General features: G+C 38.3%; 1 protein-coding gene across 5 annotated transcripts in view; it reads left to right on the top strand.

The window, feature by feature from the left end:
* Positions 1–16501, top strand: part of NEK11 (NIMA related kinase 11) — a 176090-nt gene that overhangs the window by 87142 nt on the left and 72447 nt on the right. For 4 of the 5 annotated variants that reach the window (XM_054019727.1, XM_054019723.1, XM_054019726.1 and 1 more), the window contains 6 exons: positions 3293–3442; positions 3530–3608; positions 4460–4548; positions 8682–8801; positions 11689–11782; positions 12661–12799. In XM_054019727.1, coding sequence (XP_053875702.1) covers positions 3293–3442; positions 3530–3608; positions 4460–4548; positions 8682–8801; positions 11689–11782; positions 12661–12799 — 671 coding nt within the window. The remainder of the gene's footprint in view (positions 1–3292; positions 3443–3529; positions 3609–4459; positions 4549–8681; positions 8802–11688; positions 11783–12660; positions 12800–16501) is intronic. The other variant, XM_054019724.1, reaches the window with a different exon arrangement.

Genomic DNA, 16501 nt, shown 5'->3' with positions numbered 1-16501 from the left:
GTGCATCACATTTACAAAAATGAAATGGTACTTTACACAACTAGCAAACCTATAAATTTCACTAACACAGAAGGTCATCAAACCAAAGCTCTGGCTGGATAATATTAGTAGCTATTCCAGCTAAGATTATAAAAGTAATCAAATGATCTGCTTCAGGGCATAATCTGATTGCTTATGGTAATCAGGAATAGATTTCCCTTCCCCATGTGCAGCATTGCACAAATAGCTGAGGGTGTCTTTTTCATCTTACCCTGAAGCCTCAGGTGAGGGTAGGATACTGGACTAAATAGATAAATGCACTGACCTGATATGGCAAATCTTATGTTCCTGATGGCACCTTAAGCGATTTCAGATGCCAAAATCTGTAGTCTTCAAAACAGATTGTATCTGCAAAAGCCAGCTGCAACCCATGGTCTGTCAGACTGGGATTCTCCCTTCTTTTCCTTCCCACTGCCTGCTACCATTTCTGTTTAACAGTTTCAAATACCATGTGTATGTGCACTTCTGTGTATAATGTGTGCATGTGTGTGTGTACCTGCGTTGAGAGAACATTTCCTCATGTAACAATTGTCATGTCTCCTAGTTTGACCTTCGAAAATACTATCAGCATAAATACTTCTTTACTGTATTAATATTCATTGTTTGGGGGGATATGGGAGCTGCTAGGTACCCAACACTTTTGAAAATCAGGCACTTATTTAGGTTTTTAAATATGGAGTGAGCATAACTGGACTTTAAGCACCCACTACTGATAAGCTTGGACCAATTGTACTAAGGTCCAGTTTTAGAAAGCACCACTGAGAAACATGTACCTGATATTTTGCCTCTTTTTTTTGTCTGTATTATGCGTACAGCATGGGCCTCACTTTCATCTCCAAAATGTAACAACTTGGTCTCATTTTTAATTGCAAGATGGACAGATATGCTTTCTAAAAGTTGTATTTAACTAATCAAAAGTGAATAACTGAAATTTGTCATAACTCCTATAGTTGTTTCCTTGGACTGTCATTGTATCTGCTTGAATCAGTTCTACCCACACATATAGTAAAGTGGTTTAAAGTCTTTAGAGGGAATGCTTGGTGGAATTGCAAAGTGGTGTTATTATTATCTAATATGTAAGTCTGTCACCATATCTCAGTGGGTCACAGCTGAGAATGCCAGATTCAGGACAAACTCCTGAAAAATAGAGCAGACTCACCCCAAACTGGTGGTTATTCTATCATTAGATTATACCAAGCCAGTAACAAAAGTAAAGTTCTGTTTTGCCACATTGGTTAACAATAAGTCAAAAATGCAGTCTCCTTAGGCATTCCAGCCTTTGTCTCACCACCCAGACACTGGGCTTTACAATGAGTGGTTACTGAAAACCAATTTAATCAAATATAGGGTCCTTCCAATGTCAAGAGATCAGCCACTTAGCCCGGTCAATATATAACTCAGATCTTACCCAATAATCACACTGCTGCCAATCCTTGAGTGACTAAAATCTAAACGATTATTAATAAAAGAAAAGATGAAAAGAGTTTAAAATGGTTAATAGATCATATACATACAATAATTGCAAAGTCCTTATATCAGGTTTGTAGCAGTGATGTTATAGACTGCTGGCTTGTAAAGTCTCTGCTAACTCCCAAAAGATTGGAAGGTCCTCAGTCTATAGTGCAATATGCTCCTTTTAGTTGTAAATCCACAGTCCAGAGAATCAGGGCAGGAAAGAGGCAAAATGGAGATATCTCCGAGGTTTTTTATACCCTTTGCCATATGCCTGTAAATTTACTAACTCTAACACAGCTCACAACCTCAGTTTGTGGAAAGTTACTGACCTAAGATGGAGTCCAAAGTCACATGAGCATATCACATGTCCTTACATGCTTTGATGACTCTTAGAGGCAGCCATTTCCCATATCCGTGATGAAGCATCCACAAGAAGACTTACTGGATGGGATGAATTTACTGTATGGCCCATTGTTAGAGTGAAGTGTCCTTAATAGGCCACCAAGCTTAAATAGTCCATTCACAATGGGCTGGAGAGACTGGATGTAAACTACCTTGTGGGTGTTACCCCAGGAACAAACACATTTGAGATATATTTCAGAGGGGTAGCCATGTTAGTCTGTATCAGCAAAAACAACAAGGAGTCCTTGTGGCACCTTAGAGACTAACAAACTTATTTGGGCATAAGCTTTCATGGGCTAAAACCCACTTCATCAGATGCATGGAGATATAGATACATAGCCAATATTCATAACTTCAGATACAGTGATGATACATGAATTTAAACAGGATGATCTTATTTAGCAAAAAATAACTTTTCCATTGACACCTTACATGGCACACTTTGCACAAGTCCTGTTGCAACTGTACAACAGCGGCAACATCAATGACACAAATGGTCATTTTCAGTCATCAAAAAGTCATATCAGTATCAGAATATTTGTCCTAAATATATTCTATCTAGAGATCTTTTGGCTCCATTAGGAGCTTGAAGAAGAGCCCTGCAATGGGTGGGAGAAGAGGAAACCAAGGCACCCATTTAAAATTCACTGTTCACATAGCATCTTCTTGATTTTGATAGGTTAAAATTGGAGCTGGGCCTGAGCCAGGACCTCACATTTAAACATTCTTTTCTCTCATGCCCCCTGTATAAAATTTTCAAGGGGATTCAGATTTGAATTTCTTGATATGAACCCACCACTTAGGTTTTGGTTCTGGTTTGAATCCAAAACTGGAAGGAAGGGGTCTAACATCTGAAAGAATGAGGCTTGGATGTGTGCCTAGGTGACTGCAATCTCACTAGAACGCTCATTCCTGTGAATTTTCAGTCATTTGAAGCCATTTTAGGTGCTTTTGAATCCAGACCTGAACTCTAGTCCTGGTTTGACCTCAAACCTAACTCCCAAAGATAACCTAAATGAATCTGTATCTGAACATCACCTCTCTGCCGGTTTCTGGTTAAAACAACCAGTACTGACTGTAATGAACACAAAAGCTGATTTATATAATAACTTTTAATGTGGTTTAACTTTCCTGCCTATGTCTGTGGAAATGAAATGATAATGGCTACAGGCTTTACAAATGCTAAGCAGTAGCAGATGATTCTATGGTCTGAATGAAGACTATTTCAGATGAAGAGAACAGTATGACATCGAAGTGTCCTATCATCAAGAGAAAAGGACACACACTTCAGCTCTTTACAGACACTATTGTTATAGTTACTATATTGTCACTGGGTATGCCACTTCAAAATATTGTCTTTGTTAGTTCCTTACATCATTTTATTTTGTTCTTCTAGGTCACTGGGATGCATTTTGCATGAGATGTGCTGTCTGGATCATGCATTTATCGGACACAATTTTTTGTCTATTGTGCTAAAAATCGTGGAAGGCAACACACCTTCTCTTCCTGACAGATATCCAAGTAAACTGAACACAGTCCTCCACAGGTTTGTTGTTCTCCGGCTTATTATATATGTTCAATTATTTTCAAAATAATTGAGTTAGCTTTCTTCATTTCATTTCTAACATTTCAGCATGCTGAACAAGGATCCTTCTCTGAGACCATCTGCAGCAGAGATTCTAAAAATCCCCTACATTGATGAACAATTACAGGTATTTAAAGTGAAAAAGCAATAGACATACACTTAACATACAAATATGTATGTTGCAAAAAAGCACTGAAATAGAAGAACATTTGATGAGAAGAAATGAGTCAGGCTTGGTCTACACTAAACCCCCAAATCGAAGTAAGGTACGCAACTTCAGCTACGTGAATTACGTAGCTGAAGTCGACGTACCTTAGTTCGAACTTACCGCGGTCCACACCCGGCAGGCAGGCTCCCCCGTCGACTCCGCGTACTCCTCGTGGCGAGCAGGATTACCGGAGTCGACGGGGAGCACTTCTGAGTTCGATTTATCGCGTCCAGACAAGACGCGATAAATCGAACCCAGAAGTTCGATTGCCTGCCGCCGAACCAGCGCGGTAAGTATAGACAAGCCCTCAGAGAGGAATCCATGCAAATTTGAGATAGAAATTTTCTTTACAAATGATGGTGGGAAAACAAAGCTCTTGTCACCACACCCTCTAGAAAGGGGACTGGGTGAATGAGTCTGCTCAGCATGAAATTTTATAAGCAATAAAGAGACATTCATTTATATATTGCAAACTTCTGAGATCATTGGGGGTGAGAAGGTATGAGGAATCTCTACTCTGTTCCACTTGGCCAATGGCCAAGAGGTATCCAAATATTTAATGAAAAACAACACATTCTAGTAAACAACTTGCTTTTCTGTTTTGTAGTCTTGCAAAAGGGTATATTATTTCTAGGCTTTATGGGAAGAGGGACAGAAAAGTTGTTAAAACATTTTATATTGGGACTGTACCAAATATTGGATCATAGATGAAGATGTTGGGTCACTGCATTACTATAATTTGTTGGTTTTGCTGCTGTTGTTTTTTTTAGCAGAATGTCAAATGCAAATTCACAAATATGGCTCTGAAAGACAAGACATTTATTTGTCAGAAAGAAGCTGCTTGCATCGTTAATGCTGTGTAAGTACTGCAGTGTTTTTATTAGTAAAAAGTACTACAAGGGAAAGAGTTGCTAAATGCATTCATATTTTAAACATTTATTTAAATTAAACTCATAAGACCAATTTTTTAAAAGGGATCTGTGCTAAAAAATACACATGCTGATGTACACCTACATTTTTAAAGCGCTTTGAGATCTATGGTGAAAAGCACTGTATGAGATCTAAGAATTCTTATTTCTATGTGCAAATCCATAACAGCATGTACACATTGGTTAATTGTGCATGCACACAGGGTATTTTTACATGCAAATATAGTACCTGTTGTACATGTAATTAAATTATTCCTGCTCACAAATACAAGTTAATGCACATTTTTACATGTCGTCCTCAGATTTGTACCTTTTGAAAAATTAGGTCATGATTTGAAGTATGTTATGATTCAGTTATGCATTGTGTAGTTTGTGACTACAGTAATATCAAAGCTTTTTTTCTACATGGTTTCAAACTGAAGACATAAACATTTAAACTAATATTCAGTATGCAGGCCTGTAGAATATCATCGTAGTTGCCTTTTAACTATATTGAGAAATTAATAGTAATCATATTTATTGGATCTTACTCTAATATGCATTGGACGTTACCTATCAGATAATTCTATGATATTAAAGATATTTAATTTAAACAGTATTAAACTACAATACTGCAATGATTAACACAAATTTCAGTGCTGATAATTTCATTCTGCCTTCTTACATTACCCCTGCAGTTTCAGTTAGATCTGGCATTCCACTTCACTTCCTGTCCCTAGATTTTGTGTCGTATTGCTTTGCACTATTAAACAGCTGCTGTTTTCCTGCACAAAGGTGGCAGTAATTCACAGTTGGGCGAAGTGATGCACATTCCTCGTCTCTTACTTGCCTCCTGTTTTTTTATGAGGCTTAATTAATTATTTGTAAATTTCTTTGAGATCCTCAGATAACAGGCAATACAGAAGTGCAAGTTATTATTATCCCTTGTAATCATATCACAAGCAATATAATACAAATCAAACAAATAGATGGACATAAACATTCATAAAATATTACAGGAAGCTCCCATTGCTTCACATTTATTACTCAGATTTGTCATGGGACTCATGTAAGAGTGAATTCATAGCTCTTCAGAGGAGATATGTTTGTTTGGTAGTGGAGAGTTATGCTCCTAAACGTGATCGGCACAACATGCAGACAAGGTTTCAATGTCCAAAAAGTGTTTGAAATGTGTTAGCTGAAATACATACTGAAGCATAAAGTATTTGAAATATCAGGGATGCGATTTTCAGTCCTGGCCTTCATTTTGTGGACACCATTTTTCACCTCCATTGAACTGCACACTCCATTTTAAACTTAAATCACACTTTTTCTTGGTTATTTATTTGGGGCCAAGAATTGTGGGTGCAGCTTATTATGGGAGCAATGTTACACCTGAAAAATGGAAAATCAACCTCCAAATTTCCAAGTGTTTCCAGGATGGACTGATGATACCTGGAGCCTACCTTTGAAGGAATACAATAAGTTCCAAAGGCGTTTCATTGGATCTGGTTTAAATATATTGAAACAGATCACCTTTCTAATTGACTTTATGTATGGACAGAATTGCCATATACAGAGCGAGAGTGTCTTTATTCTGTGGTCAGTAACCCGTTGCATCCATTCAGCACTGATGGGTCTGTGATCTTCCTCAACACAAGGAACATGTTCTAAGTGTTAACAAGTTCTTTGCATGAATCTATAGAGAAATTCTTGATTTCTGTGATAAATAACGATTTACTTTTTGATAAACCTTTCTATAAATACCCATTCCTTTTATATGTGTCCTTATGCAGTGGAGCTCTTCAAACACTCATTTCTAGGAAAAGGTGCATACAGTTTTGAAGATTTTCTCCTTGCATTTATGTTTGTTCTATATGAAAAGTCAGTTTCTCTTGGCAGTGATGATCTCTATTTTCAGAGGCCCAGAGTTCCCATAAAATGCAGCACAGTGCAGATCATCTATTTTTGGCAGAGTTTAAAAATTTATCCTTAAGCTTTTCAAATCAAAGGCAACTGTTTTTTGTTTTTAAATAACCCTTATCATTAAATATAAACCCTCCCAGAAATATGCTATATTCTGAGTCAGTTGGGTTAAGTCTTCAGAATATGTATGAAAATAATATGTCTGAATCTAATTACAATAATATATAAAGGTTTTAAATAAAATTCGGATGAGATCATTAAAAATCTGTATTGCAATTGTTAAGCAAAATGCCAAAGAGACAGATTAAAAAAAAATCTGGAAAGTGTTGTCATTCAAAAAGTCAAAGGACAACAATTTAAACTTGAAGGCTGTATAATCCTAAATTGCTATAAACTTGAAGCTGTATTTCAGTTTTGGAAGTCCTTGCCAGTAGCTGCTCAATGTACATCCTTCCCAACCACTTTGTCATTCTACATCTGTGTATTTTTTTCTTTCCATGAATTGTTTATATATCAAGCCCAGCCTAGCTTTATGTTTTCTAATAAAAGTCCATAATAGTTTACTGCAGTTCTACCCAAGTCATAAATTTAAATATTTAAATAAACATAAAGCTCTACAAATTCGCTTTCAACTTGGAAGAAAAATGGCTTTGTTATCCCAGAGGTTTTTGTATTATGAATCCCAGCTCTGTTATAATGCATAAGAAATATGTCTAAATTATTCATTCTTGAAGGATTTGTTCCAAATTGCTTAATAACTGAAATCTTCTTGTCTTTGTCTTCAGTGTCATGTTTCCCAATACCATGAGATTCTTCTAATATTTTCCTCCATAGACAACATTTGAGAAATATGGTGAAAATATCTCTACCTGCATTGTAAACATTCTGATGTTTCCCAAGATAATAGGCCATGGGGAACTATGTGATTTATTGGGACATAAAATTAAGCTCTTAGATGATCAAAGTAGATGATGACTTAGAAGCTAAATCTTGAATCTTGAGAGTAAGAGTAACAATTTGAAATTAATATTGCACACCATAAATTCCAATACTCTAAACTTTTGGTTTACATGGAAGTCATAATGTATGACTGCAGTTGCATTTTTATAATCACTGTAGGCTGTAAAATAGTCTGGGATCTGTACAGTTTTTTCAAGCATAGGACATGTATTGGTCTCTTGTGTTTATGGCTACAGTTGAGATCTGGAATAGGTGAGTTAGTAATTCATGCTTAGCTTTCAGGGGAGATCTATGAAAACCATTTGAGCCATGAAAAAACCACTACTATTCTGTGGGACCAGGTAGTGAATAACAGCAGACAGCATTTACAAGGAAGTAAATGATTATTATAAAAGCTCATTAAAGGAGCATTAACATTTTCTTCTTTTATACTGGTTTAAAATTGATTATTAAAAAAATCTGGTTGGTATTGTTATCAGTTGCTTTAATTTTAAACTGAAAGGCAGAATTTCTGCTTGTGGTATCTTGAATGAGACAAGACTATAACTTTTGTAGGTATGCTTCCATATTTATTATTGTATGAATAAAGTACTGAGAATTTCACTTTGTCTCTCCCAGGGGTCGGCAACGTTTGGCACGTGGCTCGCCAGGGTAAGCACCCTGGTGGGCCGGGCCAGTTTATTTACCTGCTGACATGGCAGGTTCGGCCGATCGCGGCCCGCACTGGCCGTGGTTCGCCGTCCCGGGCCAATGGGGGTGGCGAGAAGCGGCGCGGGCGAGGGATGTGCTGTCCCCATTGACCCGGGACAGCGAACCGCGGCCAATGGGGGCCACGATCGGCCGAACCTGCCACGTCAGCAGGTAAATAAATTGGCCCGGCCCGCCAGGGTGCTTACCCTGGCGAGCTGCATGCCAAACATTGCCGACCCCTGGTCTATCCTCTTATGAAATATTTAAAATGGTTCATGCAAAATGCTCTGGGTTTATAGGTCTGCATTTTCCATACTTTTATAATGAAAATAAGTCTGATATAACACTACTGTAAGTAAGCAAATCTCTGTTTAGTCCATTACATTACCTATGCTTTCCTCATTATTACACTCAGAATGTCAACATCTCTCAGCATCACAATGATGTAATTTAAATATTGCTGTTTACATTTTTATATAAATAGAGGCTTGCATTCTTTTATTTTTAGGCAGAAAAAAATCCATTTGCAAACTCTGCGGGAACTGTCTGAGGTGCAGAAAATGACCCCAAGAGAGCGAATGAGGCTGCGGAAGTTAAATGTTGCAGATGAGAAAGCAAAGAAGCTTAAGTAAGATGTATAACTAACACTGTGTTTTCACCATGCATTCCTTCACCTGTGCAATTTGCCAGGAAAGCAAGAATGAAAACAGTTGACATATAGACACTATGCAGGTTCTTCAGCTACTGGTGGGTGAATGGTGATTTTACATTCGTTAGATAAGAATAATTGCTGAAGCGGGGGGAAAAGTCAGAGCATTAGCCCAAAACTCTACTTCAGACACCGCCTGTTTTACTAAGTAAATGAGTAAGTAATTTTCGGATTCATTTATATAAAAGGTGGGGTTTTTTTAAATGAATTGTTGAGGCCACTACTCTGACGAGGCAGCCACCTGGCTTTGACTGACAGTCCAGGTTTGGAGGACACTGTCAGTCATTTTGGCTGCTGGGATTTGCATAGAGGGGCAGAAAATTAATAGTCCTAAAAGAAAATATGTTAGGTAATGGCCTTATTAAGTGAGCAGATACAATGGTGATGGGCATGGTATAAAAACTCTAAGTAGAGAGTTTTTCCTAAGACCATGATGAGTCATAAGAGAGAATCTTTGAAATACAGTGAATACTTTTCATGAGAGGAACGTGAGGAGGACCTTGAAGTGATGTTTGAATGCGAAGGCTCCACTATAAAATAAGAAAGAATTTATTATGTTGCTGATCTCGATTTTTTTTACCAGTAAAAAATTTGCAACTCTTTTTATTTGAGGTGGAAAAAAAATCATAGATGCACCACCTCCTTAAATTCAAGGTTAATATCCTCTTCAAAACAGTCTCTCAAAGTTCTAGTTTATTTTGTTATTTATAAATGTACAATGGAGTGGTTAATTGTTTATGACCATTGGGATCAGCATCTTCGTCTTGTCATGCCAAAGCAAGCATGCATCTTAATTTAGTAATGACATCCGATTACAACAAAGACTACAAACAAGTAAAATAGCTGAGGTATTAAATCCCAATTTGAAAAAAATTCTGAATCAGCATTTGTTCTGCCTATTTGACATACATCAAAATTAGTGTAAGGGAGGGGTTAAAATTACAATTGGGAATGGAGATGATGATGCTGTTATATGGACAGGAATTCTCATACCAGTAGAAATTGTTCTCCCTGGAAACACAATCACTGTCTAACAGCTATTGGAATTTCACCATCTCTGCTACGACTTGTGGCTGTTGCTTAAAATCTTTGATAATATTCTTAACTATGAGAGGCCAATTTGCAAATGTATAGAAAAAATCATAAATAATAGATTACAGAAGCCACTGAGTATTTTGTAGATTGGGATTAGGAAACAGTATAGAATGGCAGTTTTTTAATTCATGTTTCAGCAGATACATTTATTTTATCTCTTTTGTAGCATAAAGAGGATAGTCATCTTCAAAACCCATTCATAATCATGAAATTAAAACACTGGCCTAGATTCAACTCTGGGATATCTGAGCATACTGTAGTACTAATGCACCAGGGAGAGAAAGTAGAGGTATTACAAAGATACAATTCCATTTCAAGTGGGCTACCTGCAGTCAGCTAGTGCAGTTCCAAAAGTGAGTGAGAAGAGAGCATAGCCATGGAGCCCAGAGGATTTGCCAAGTTAGCATATGCCTAATACAGTAACTCCTCACTTAAAGTCGTCCCGGTTAACGTTGTTTTGTTGTTACATTGCTGATCAATTAGGGAACATGCTCGTTTAAAGTTGCGCAATGCTCCCTTCTAACTTTGTTTGGCAGCCGCCTGCTTTGTCTACTGCTTGCAGGAAGAACAGCCCGTTGCAGCTTGCTGGTGGGGCTTGGAACCAGGGTGGACTGGCAGCCCCCCATCAGCTCCCGGCTCCCCTAAGTTCCCTGTGCAGCAGCTTCCTGCAGTTCAGCTGTGTCCCTCCCCCCACTGCCATGTGCTGCTCCTGCCCTCTGCCTTGGAGCTGCTCCCCGCGACTCCTGCTTGCTGTGCGGGAGGGAGGGAAGGAAGAGGGGGGCTCATGTCAGAGTGTCCCCTTCCCCCCAGCACCCCTTTACCCCATCTTCCATAGAGCAGGGGGGACATGCCAGGGCTCAGGACGGAGGGAGCTTGCAGCAGCTACGGTCTCAGCAAACGGATCTAATTAACAAGGCAGTGTATTTAAAGAGGAATGCACATATCTCCCTCCATTCCTGCTGTAGAGTGAGAGAGTTAACCCTTGAGGGGTCAGCCAATTGCTAGTTCATCATTTAGCAGTAAGGGAAATATCCCACCTTCTGACTCCTCCACCTCAGCCAAGCTTCACAATCATCATCCTGTGTATCAGTATTAAATTCTTTGTTTAAAACTTATACTGTGTGTATTTATATATATAAAATATAGTCTTTTGTATGGTGAAAAAAATTTCCCTGGAACCTAACCCCCCTATTTACATTAATTCTTATGGGGAAATTGGATTCGCTTAACATCGTTTCGCTTAAAGTCGCATTTTTCAGCAACATAACTACAACGTTAAGTGAGGAGTTACTGTACAGTCTCCTATGGGGAATATCTGGCACAATTGTCTGAATATGAAAACACTGCCTCTCTTTCCTTGGGATGAAAATTTCCCTGGAGCACTTGGTGGAATCAAGGCAACAGTATTTAAGTTCTTCTGAGTTGACCAGGTTCATGTATAGAACCAACAATTTGGTACCTCATGACTCTTATGCAAAGCAGGCAAGATAAATTTTATAAATTCTGTAACTAAGGACTAAACTCTCTGCTAGATGCATCCACACAAGACCCGCTGGATAAATAGAGGCCCTTTGTGCACACCTGAGCACTGGCTGATAGAATGTACTTTTCCATTTATTCATTTATGTGTAATAAGCAGTAGTACCTTGTAGAAACTCCTGCATGGTATTTGTGATACATAAAATTGAATAAATGTACTCTTTATTTATAGACAACTGGCTGAAGAAAAATATCAAGAAAACCTCAAAAGAATGCAAGAACTGAGGTCCCGTAACTTTCAGCAATTGAGTATAGATGTGCTTCATGTAAGTATGAACTCACCCTTAGGATATTTCAGACATACGCTCAAACTACAGTTTCAGTTTCTCACACTTCTACAGTATTGTGGACCAAATCCTGTCCCCAGATATGTAGTTTGGGTTGTGCATAGAAATCTAGAAAACTCAGTCGAACTTGGTTCTGTATTGAGAAAAAGTTCCTTCAGTAACTCAGGTGCACTTCAACGGATGTCTTTATCAGTCCCATGGCATCATTTCCTTTTCCTAAACTAATTCTTAAAACCAAACATATGCACTGAAATTTTGGACTCTACTGCCTGCTTCTGCTTCCCCCACACTTGAAGTCATAGTTCAAAATAAATTCATTTTCAAGATAGTGTTAAGACTGTAATCTCTAAAATACCATACTTTGGTAGGGCTGCTTCCTTTTATTTAGTTAGTTAAGAAGATTACTTTGAATTTTCCATCCAGCCTTTAGTAAGAAGGAAGTCCTAGAGTGTCTCCCCATGCAAGCTTTTATTTGGCCTGAAGCTATCTGCATGAGAAAATAAGTCAGTTTAGCACCAGCTCTGCAGCTCATCACATATGCAGCAAAGATAGTTTGAAAAAGTCAATCCGCGCATCCTAGAAATTATACCTTTTTGTTTAGCATTTAATAGCTTCTCTCTGGTATGCCAATATGTTTCTGTTTCCCACTGTCTATAGTGAAATAGTGATGTTTAATCTGACTTTAAGAAATAACAATTGCTGGTGATCCATTTTTAAAAAATGATTAAAAAGTCCTTTTTAAAAAAGTGATTGCTCATTACAAGTACCCAGCAGTTGTATAGATCAGAGTATCTGTTACACTGTGGTCATGCTGAGGTTTCTAACTGATTATATTTATTAATGCTGCTTCAAATAAGGAATCTGATGAGCAGACTTCAAAGCATCTGATTCAGTCTCAGCCAGTCACTGCACTGGACTACATATCCATAGGACATAAAGAACCAAGTGAAAATGAGACACCGGGCAGGCTCTGTATGTCTGAACCTGTGGAGCATGGTAAGAGTTTGAAACTGTATTGCAAGTTAATCCACTTTCTATTTGAAACCTCATATAAACAGGGCAAGGTTTAATTTTTTTCTCCTTTGGTTAACCTATAGCAGAGAAATTTCAGTAAAAATCGATCAGGGTTGCTAAGGAATTAAAAATCTACAAGAGAAGGAAGGATGGATGCTGAATATGGGACTGCAGTGTAGAAACATGAGGGGTTTATGTTTCTAGAGCCTAGGGGAGCTGGGAGTATCAAAAGGTGGTGAACTCCATCTCCAAGTGAGGGGCTGGGTTAAGAAGCGGACAGCTTTCATCTTCACACCTTCAGGTGACTGGTGTGGAACAGCATTATGCTCAGCAGTCATCTTCCCACCTGCAAATCAACTGTATGTGTGATGGGATTTTACACAAAAATTATATCCCAGTGAGAAAAGGAGTTGAAAAACCTTTGAGCCTTGCTTGTCTGTATTGGCCTAAAATGCTTAGTCACTGTCCTGGGGTCATGAAAATCTATATAACATGTGCCTTGCTTGTGGATGAATGAGCAAAGGGAAAGCTCAGGCTTCCATACCTGGCACACATAAAATAAAGTTTTATGTAGAGTAACGTACTCTCTTTTAGTGTAATATGTCTGACAGCACACACGTGTTCTGTTTCTTTCTAGAATGGTAGCTCGCTTTGCTTCTTAATGCTTAGAAAGCAGATACTGTATTTTTCTGTGTGCCTGTTGTACTGGTGAATGGTCAAAAATCCTGGGGACCGAAGGCTTCCATTTTTTCACAGGAGAGGCATATTATAGCCAGGACAGGGACAGTGCAAGTTTCCAACCCATATGCTTCAACCGTGATCTGTAAGGAATTGCTTCGAGGACCAAAGTAGTTCAGTCTTCATGCTTATTCAGTCATTAGCCTCTCTGCTGAGACTTCCAACTAGGGGCTAGTTGTAGTGGCGAATTTTGTGATGTGGGTGCCTCTCCACTGGGAACAGGACTGAAACAACCAAACTCCAAGTCAAACTGAAGAGATGTAATTTTGGAAGTCAGTGGGCTTGACTTTTGATCCAAAATCAAGCCCATAAAGTGTAAAAATAAAAAAGGGAGCATGTATATGAAGTGTTCATGTAAATAATATATGAACTAGGGGTATATCTGAAAAGTTCAAAGATTTTAATTAAATTATAAATCATTTCTGTGATGTACTAACTTCACAAAGTCTGACCCGTGTGGTTAATGAGAGTGACATATTGACTGTGAATTACAGCCTCTTAAAACAGTGTGTTTGTTAGATATCTCTATATTTATGTAATATTTATAGGTAAATGTATGCATTAAATGTATTAATATTGAAAACTATTGAGACTACTTTCCATTCGTTGCTCTTGGTTTAAATGTTAACTTTTTATTTAGATACATTAAAAAACCTAAATTGGGAATATCAAAATTGCTTTTAAAAAAATAGAAAATAGCTTTTAATTTTCAATGTAGCAGCATTTATGCCTAACATGGTTGGCTTGCTCTTTCATAGTATCAAGAGAGACACTCTGTGTGGGAGAGAACACAGCTGCTAGAAAGTATGTCCAGGGGAGAGAGACAGTTGCACATAGGAGACCAAGAAGGAGCAGTGGAAATGAGGCTGTGAGTGGGAGTGTACCAGGGGAGAAGCAGATGCAGAACAGCATGTGAGCGGGGAGGAAATCTATGTCTATCTTTAGAGTTAATCTGTTTTAAATAAATCTGATGGGTACTTATGATAAGGATTGGTTGAGAGCATATGAACACTACCTAACTTCATACCCCTTTCAATCAAAAGTTTGGCCAGCTGCTGTTAATTTTCAAGTTACAATTTTCTGCTGAAATTATATTTCCACAATAAAATGTATGTTTGTATCAATATACTATAGAGCACAAAATTTAAAAAAAAACTTGGAACAAGTTTATACAATGACATTTTGAGGTTCTTAGGCTTTAATTGAAAGTTTATCCAGATGACTGTATGAAATACTTGTACTCCACTAGGAGAGATCATCCAATAAGAGTTGGAAGATTGAGTTTAATTAGTACCTCAGTTCTAAGTGGCATGGAGACTTAATCAAATTTTTGAAGTATTAGGTTCATCTACTAAAAGCTGAGGGGAAAACCCAAGGCGTTGAAGTTAATTAAAATGATGAACAAGCACAGGATCATTGGTGATCACCAGTTCAAGCATGAAATGAGGCTTCAGCTTGCTAGAGAAATCCACACCGGTTAATTGCTTTCACCTTTAATACAAGTTTCATGAAGGGAGCTAGTCTACCTGTGAGTGTGCCTGTCAGAATGATTTTCACTTCACTATCACCAGTATGCATATGAGGCACAGGAATTACCTGCAATTACAAAGAACTGACCAATTTATTCTTCAAGCAGTTCTCTTTTTCAGAGGATGAATGGGGTCTTGTATGGATAACTAAATGCTCACTGCAGTCTGCAAACTGGTAGCAGGTAGAGCTAGATGCAGAGAAAGCCACACTTCTTAAAATTTCTAACACATTAGTTCTCACGTCGGCTCTACATCATGCTACTGTTCAAAATCAGGTTACACACAGACAGTGAATCGTAAAATGACATAATTCTCCAGAACTGTGAAGAAATAATCAGCTTCTTACACTGTCTATAGAAACAGAGGTGATGCTTGCCTTTTGGGGGCCCTGAGCAGTAAGGTCCCCCTTACCTTTCATCCACCCCCTAAAAATATGTTATCTCCACAGACCAAAAAATTCTCAACACCACACATAGTAATCCGCTTGTTAAAAAGTCCATGTTAAATAAGATGAACAGCATTTGGGGGTAATGCTAAATCAGGGCCCCCTTTAGCTTCTTGGGGCCCTAAGCAATTGCTTAGTCTACTTATGCCTAGTGCCACCGCTATATAGAAGGATGCTGATGGCAATTTGAATATTATTTTTAAACAAGAGAAGATTTAAATTAGTTCTCCGACATTTCACTCCTTACTACACCATCCAGATGAATTATGGAAATTTATTCCTTTCACATAGGGACCAGGGCTGCTGCAGAACCATCTGAGGCTCGCAGGACTGCAGCTGATTCAGAGCATGACTCCTGAACCCAACTGTTCAGATGTCTACTGTTAAGCTAGAGCGGTTTGTGACTGCCAGGATGCTTTGACGTTCTGTAATTTTTCCCTATCTACTTCAATGGCTTTGTGCACATATTCTGTACCACCCTCTTTTACTCAACAGAGAATGCAGAACGCAGCTAAAGAGAAAAAAATATGGGCTCTAGCTTACAGAAAGCACTTTGAAAATCTTATACAAATATATTGGTTAAACTTGAGCAGACGGGAATTCAGTCTTAGCCTGATAGGCAGTAAAAGTGACAAATGAGATGAATCACAAATTATGCTGATTTTCTTTTAATGAGCCAAGTTCTTTGCTCCTGTGCAAAGGAGATAAAGGGACGAAGTTGTGTCTGTAACAAACATATCTCCCGAACTCTGATATTTACTCCCCTTTGTGCACTGGGAGGCAAAATTTGGCATTGCCGACATAGGCAAGTTTCTACGATATGGGAATACAGGCTAGAAAAGAGTCTGGCTTCTGGGAAGCAATGTTAGGCATACCGACCCCAGAACGAGAGAACCCTCACTGTGTATACTATGCAGAATTTATTTCAACTACCTGCTGGAATCTGCATCTGTGTCCCTCTCCCTTTGCAGT

Source organism: Malaclemys terrapin, chromosome 2 (genome assembly GCF_027887155.1).
Source record: "Malaclemys terrapin pileata isolate rMalTer1 chromosome 2, rMalTer1.hap1, whole genome shotgun sequence".
Classification (NCBI taxonomy): domain Eukaryota; kingdom Metazoa; phylum Chordata; order Testudines; family Emydidae; genus Malaclemys; species Malaclemys terrapin.
The sequence above is the reverse complement of the archived record's forward strand: the minus strand, read 5'-3'. Positions and strand labels throughout refer to the sequence as shown.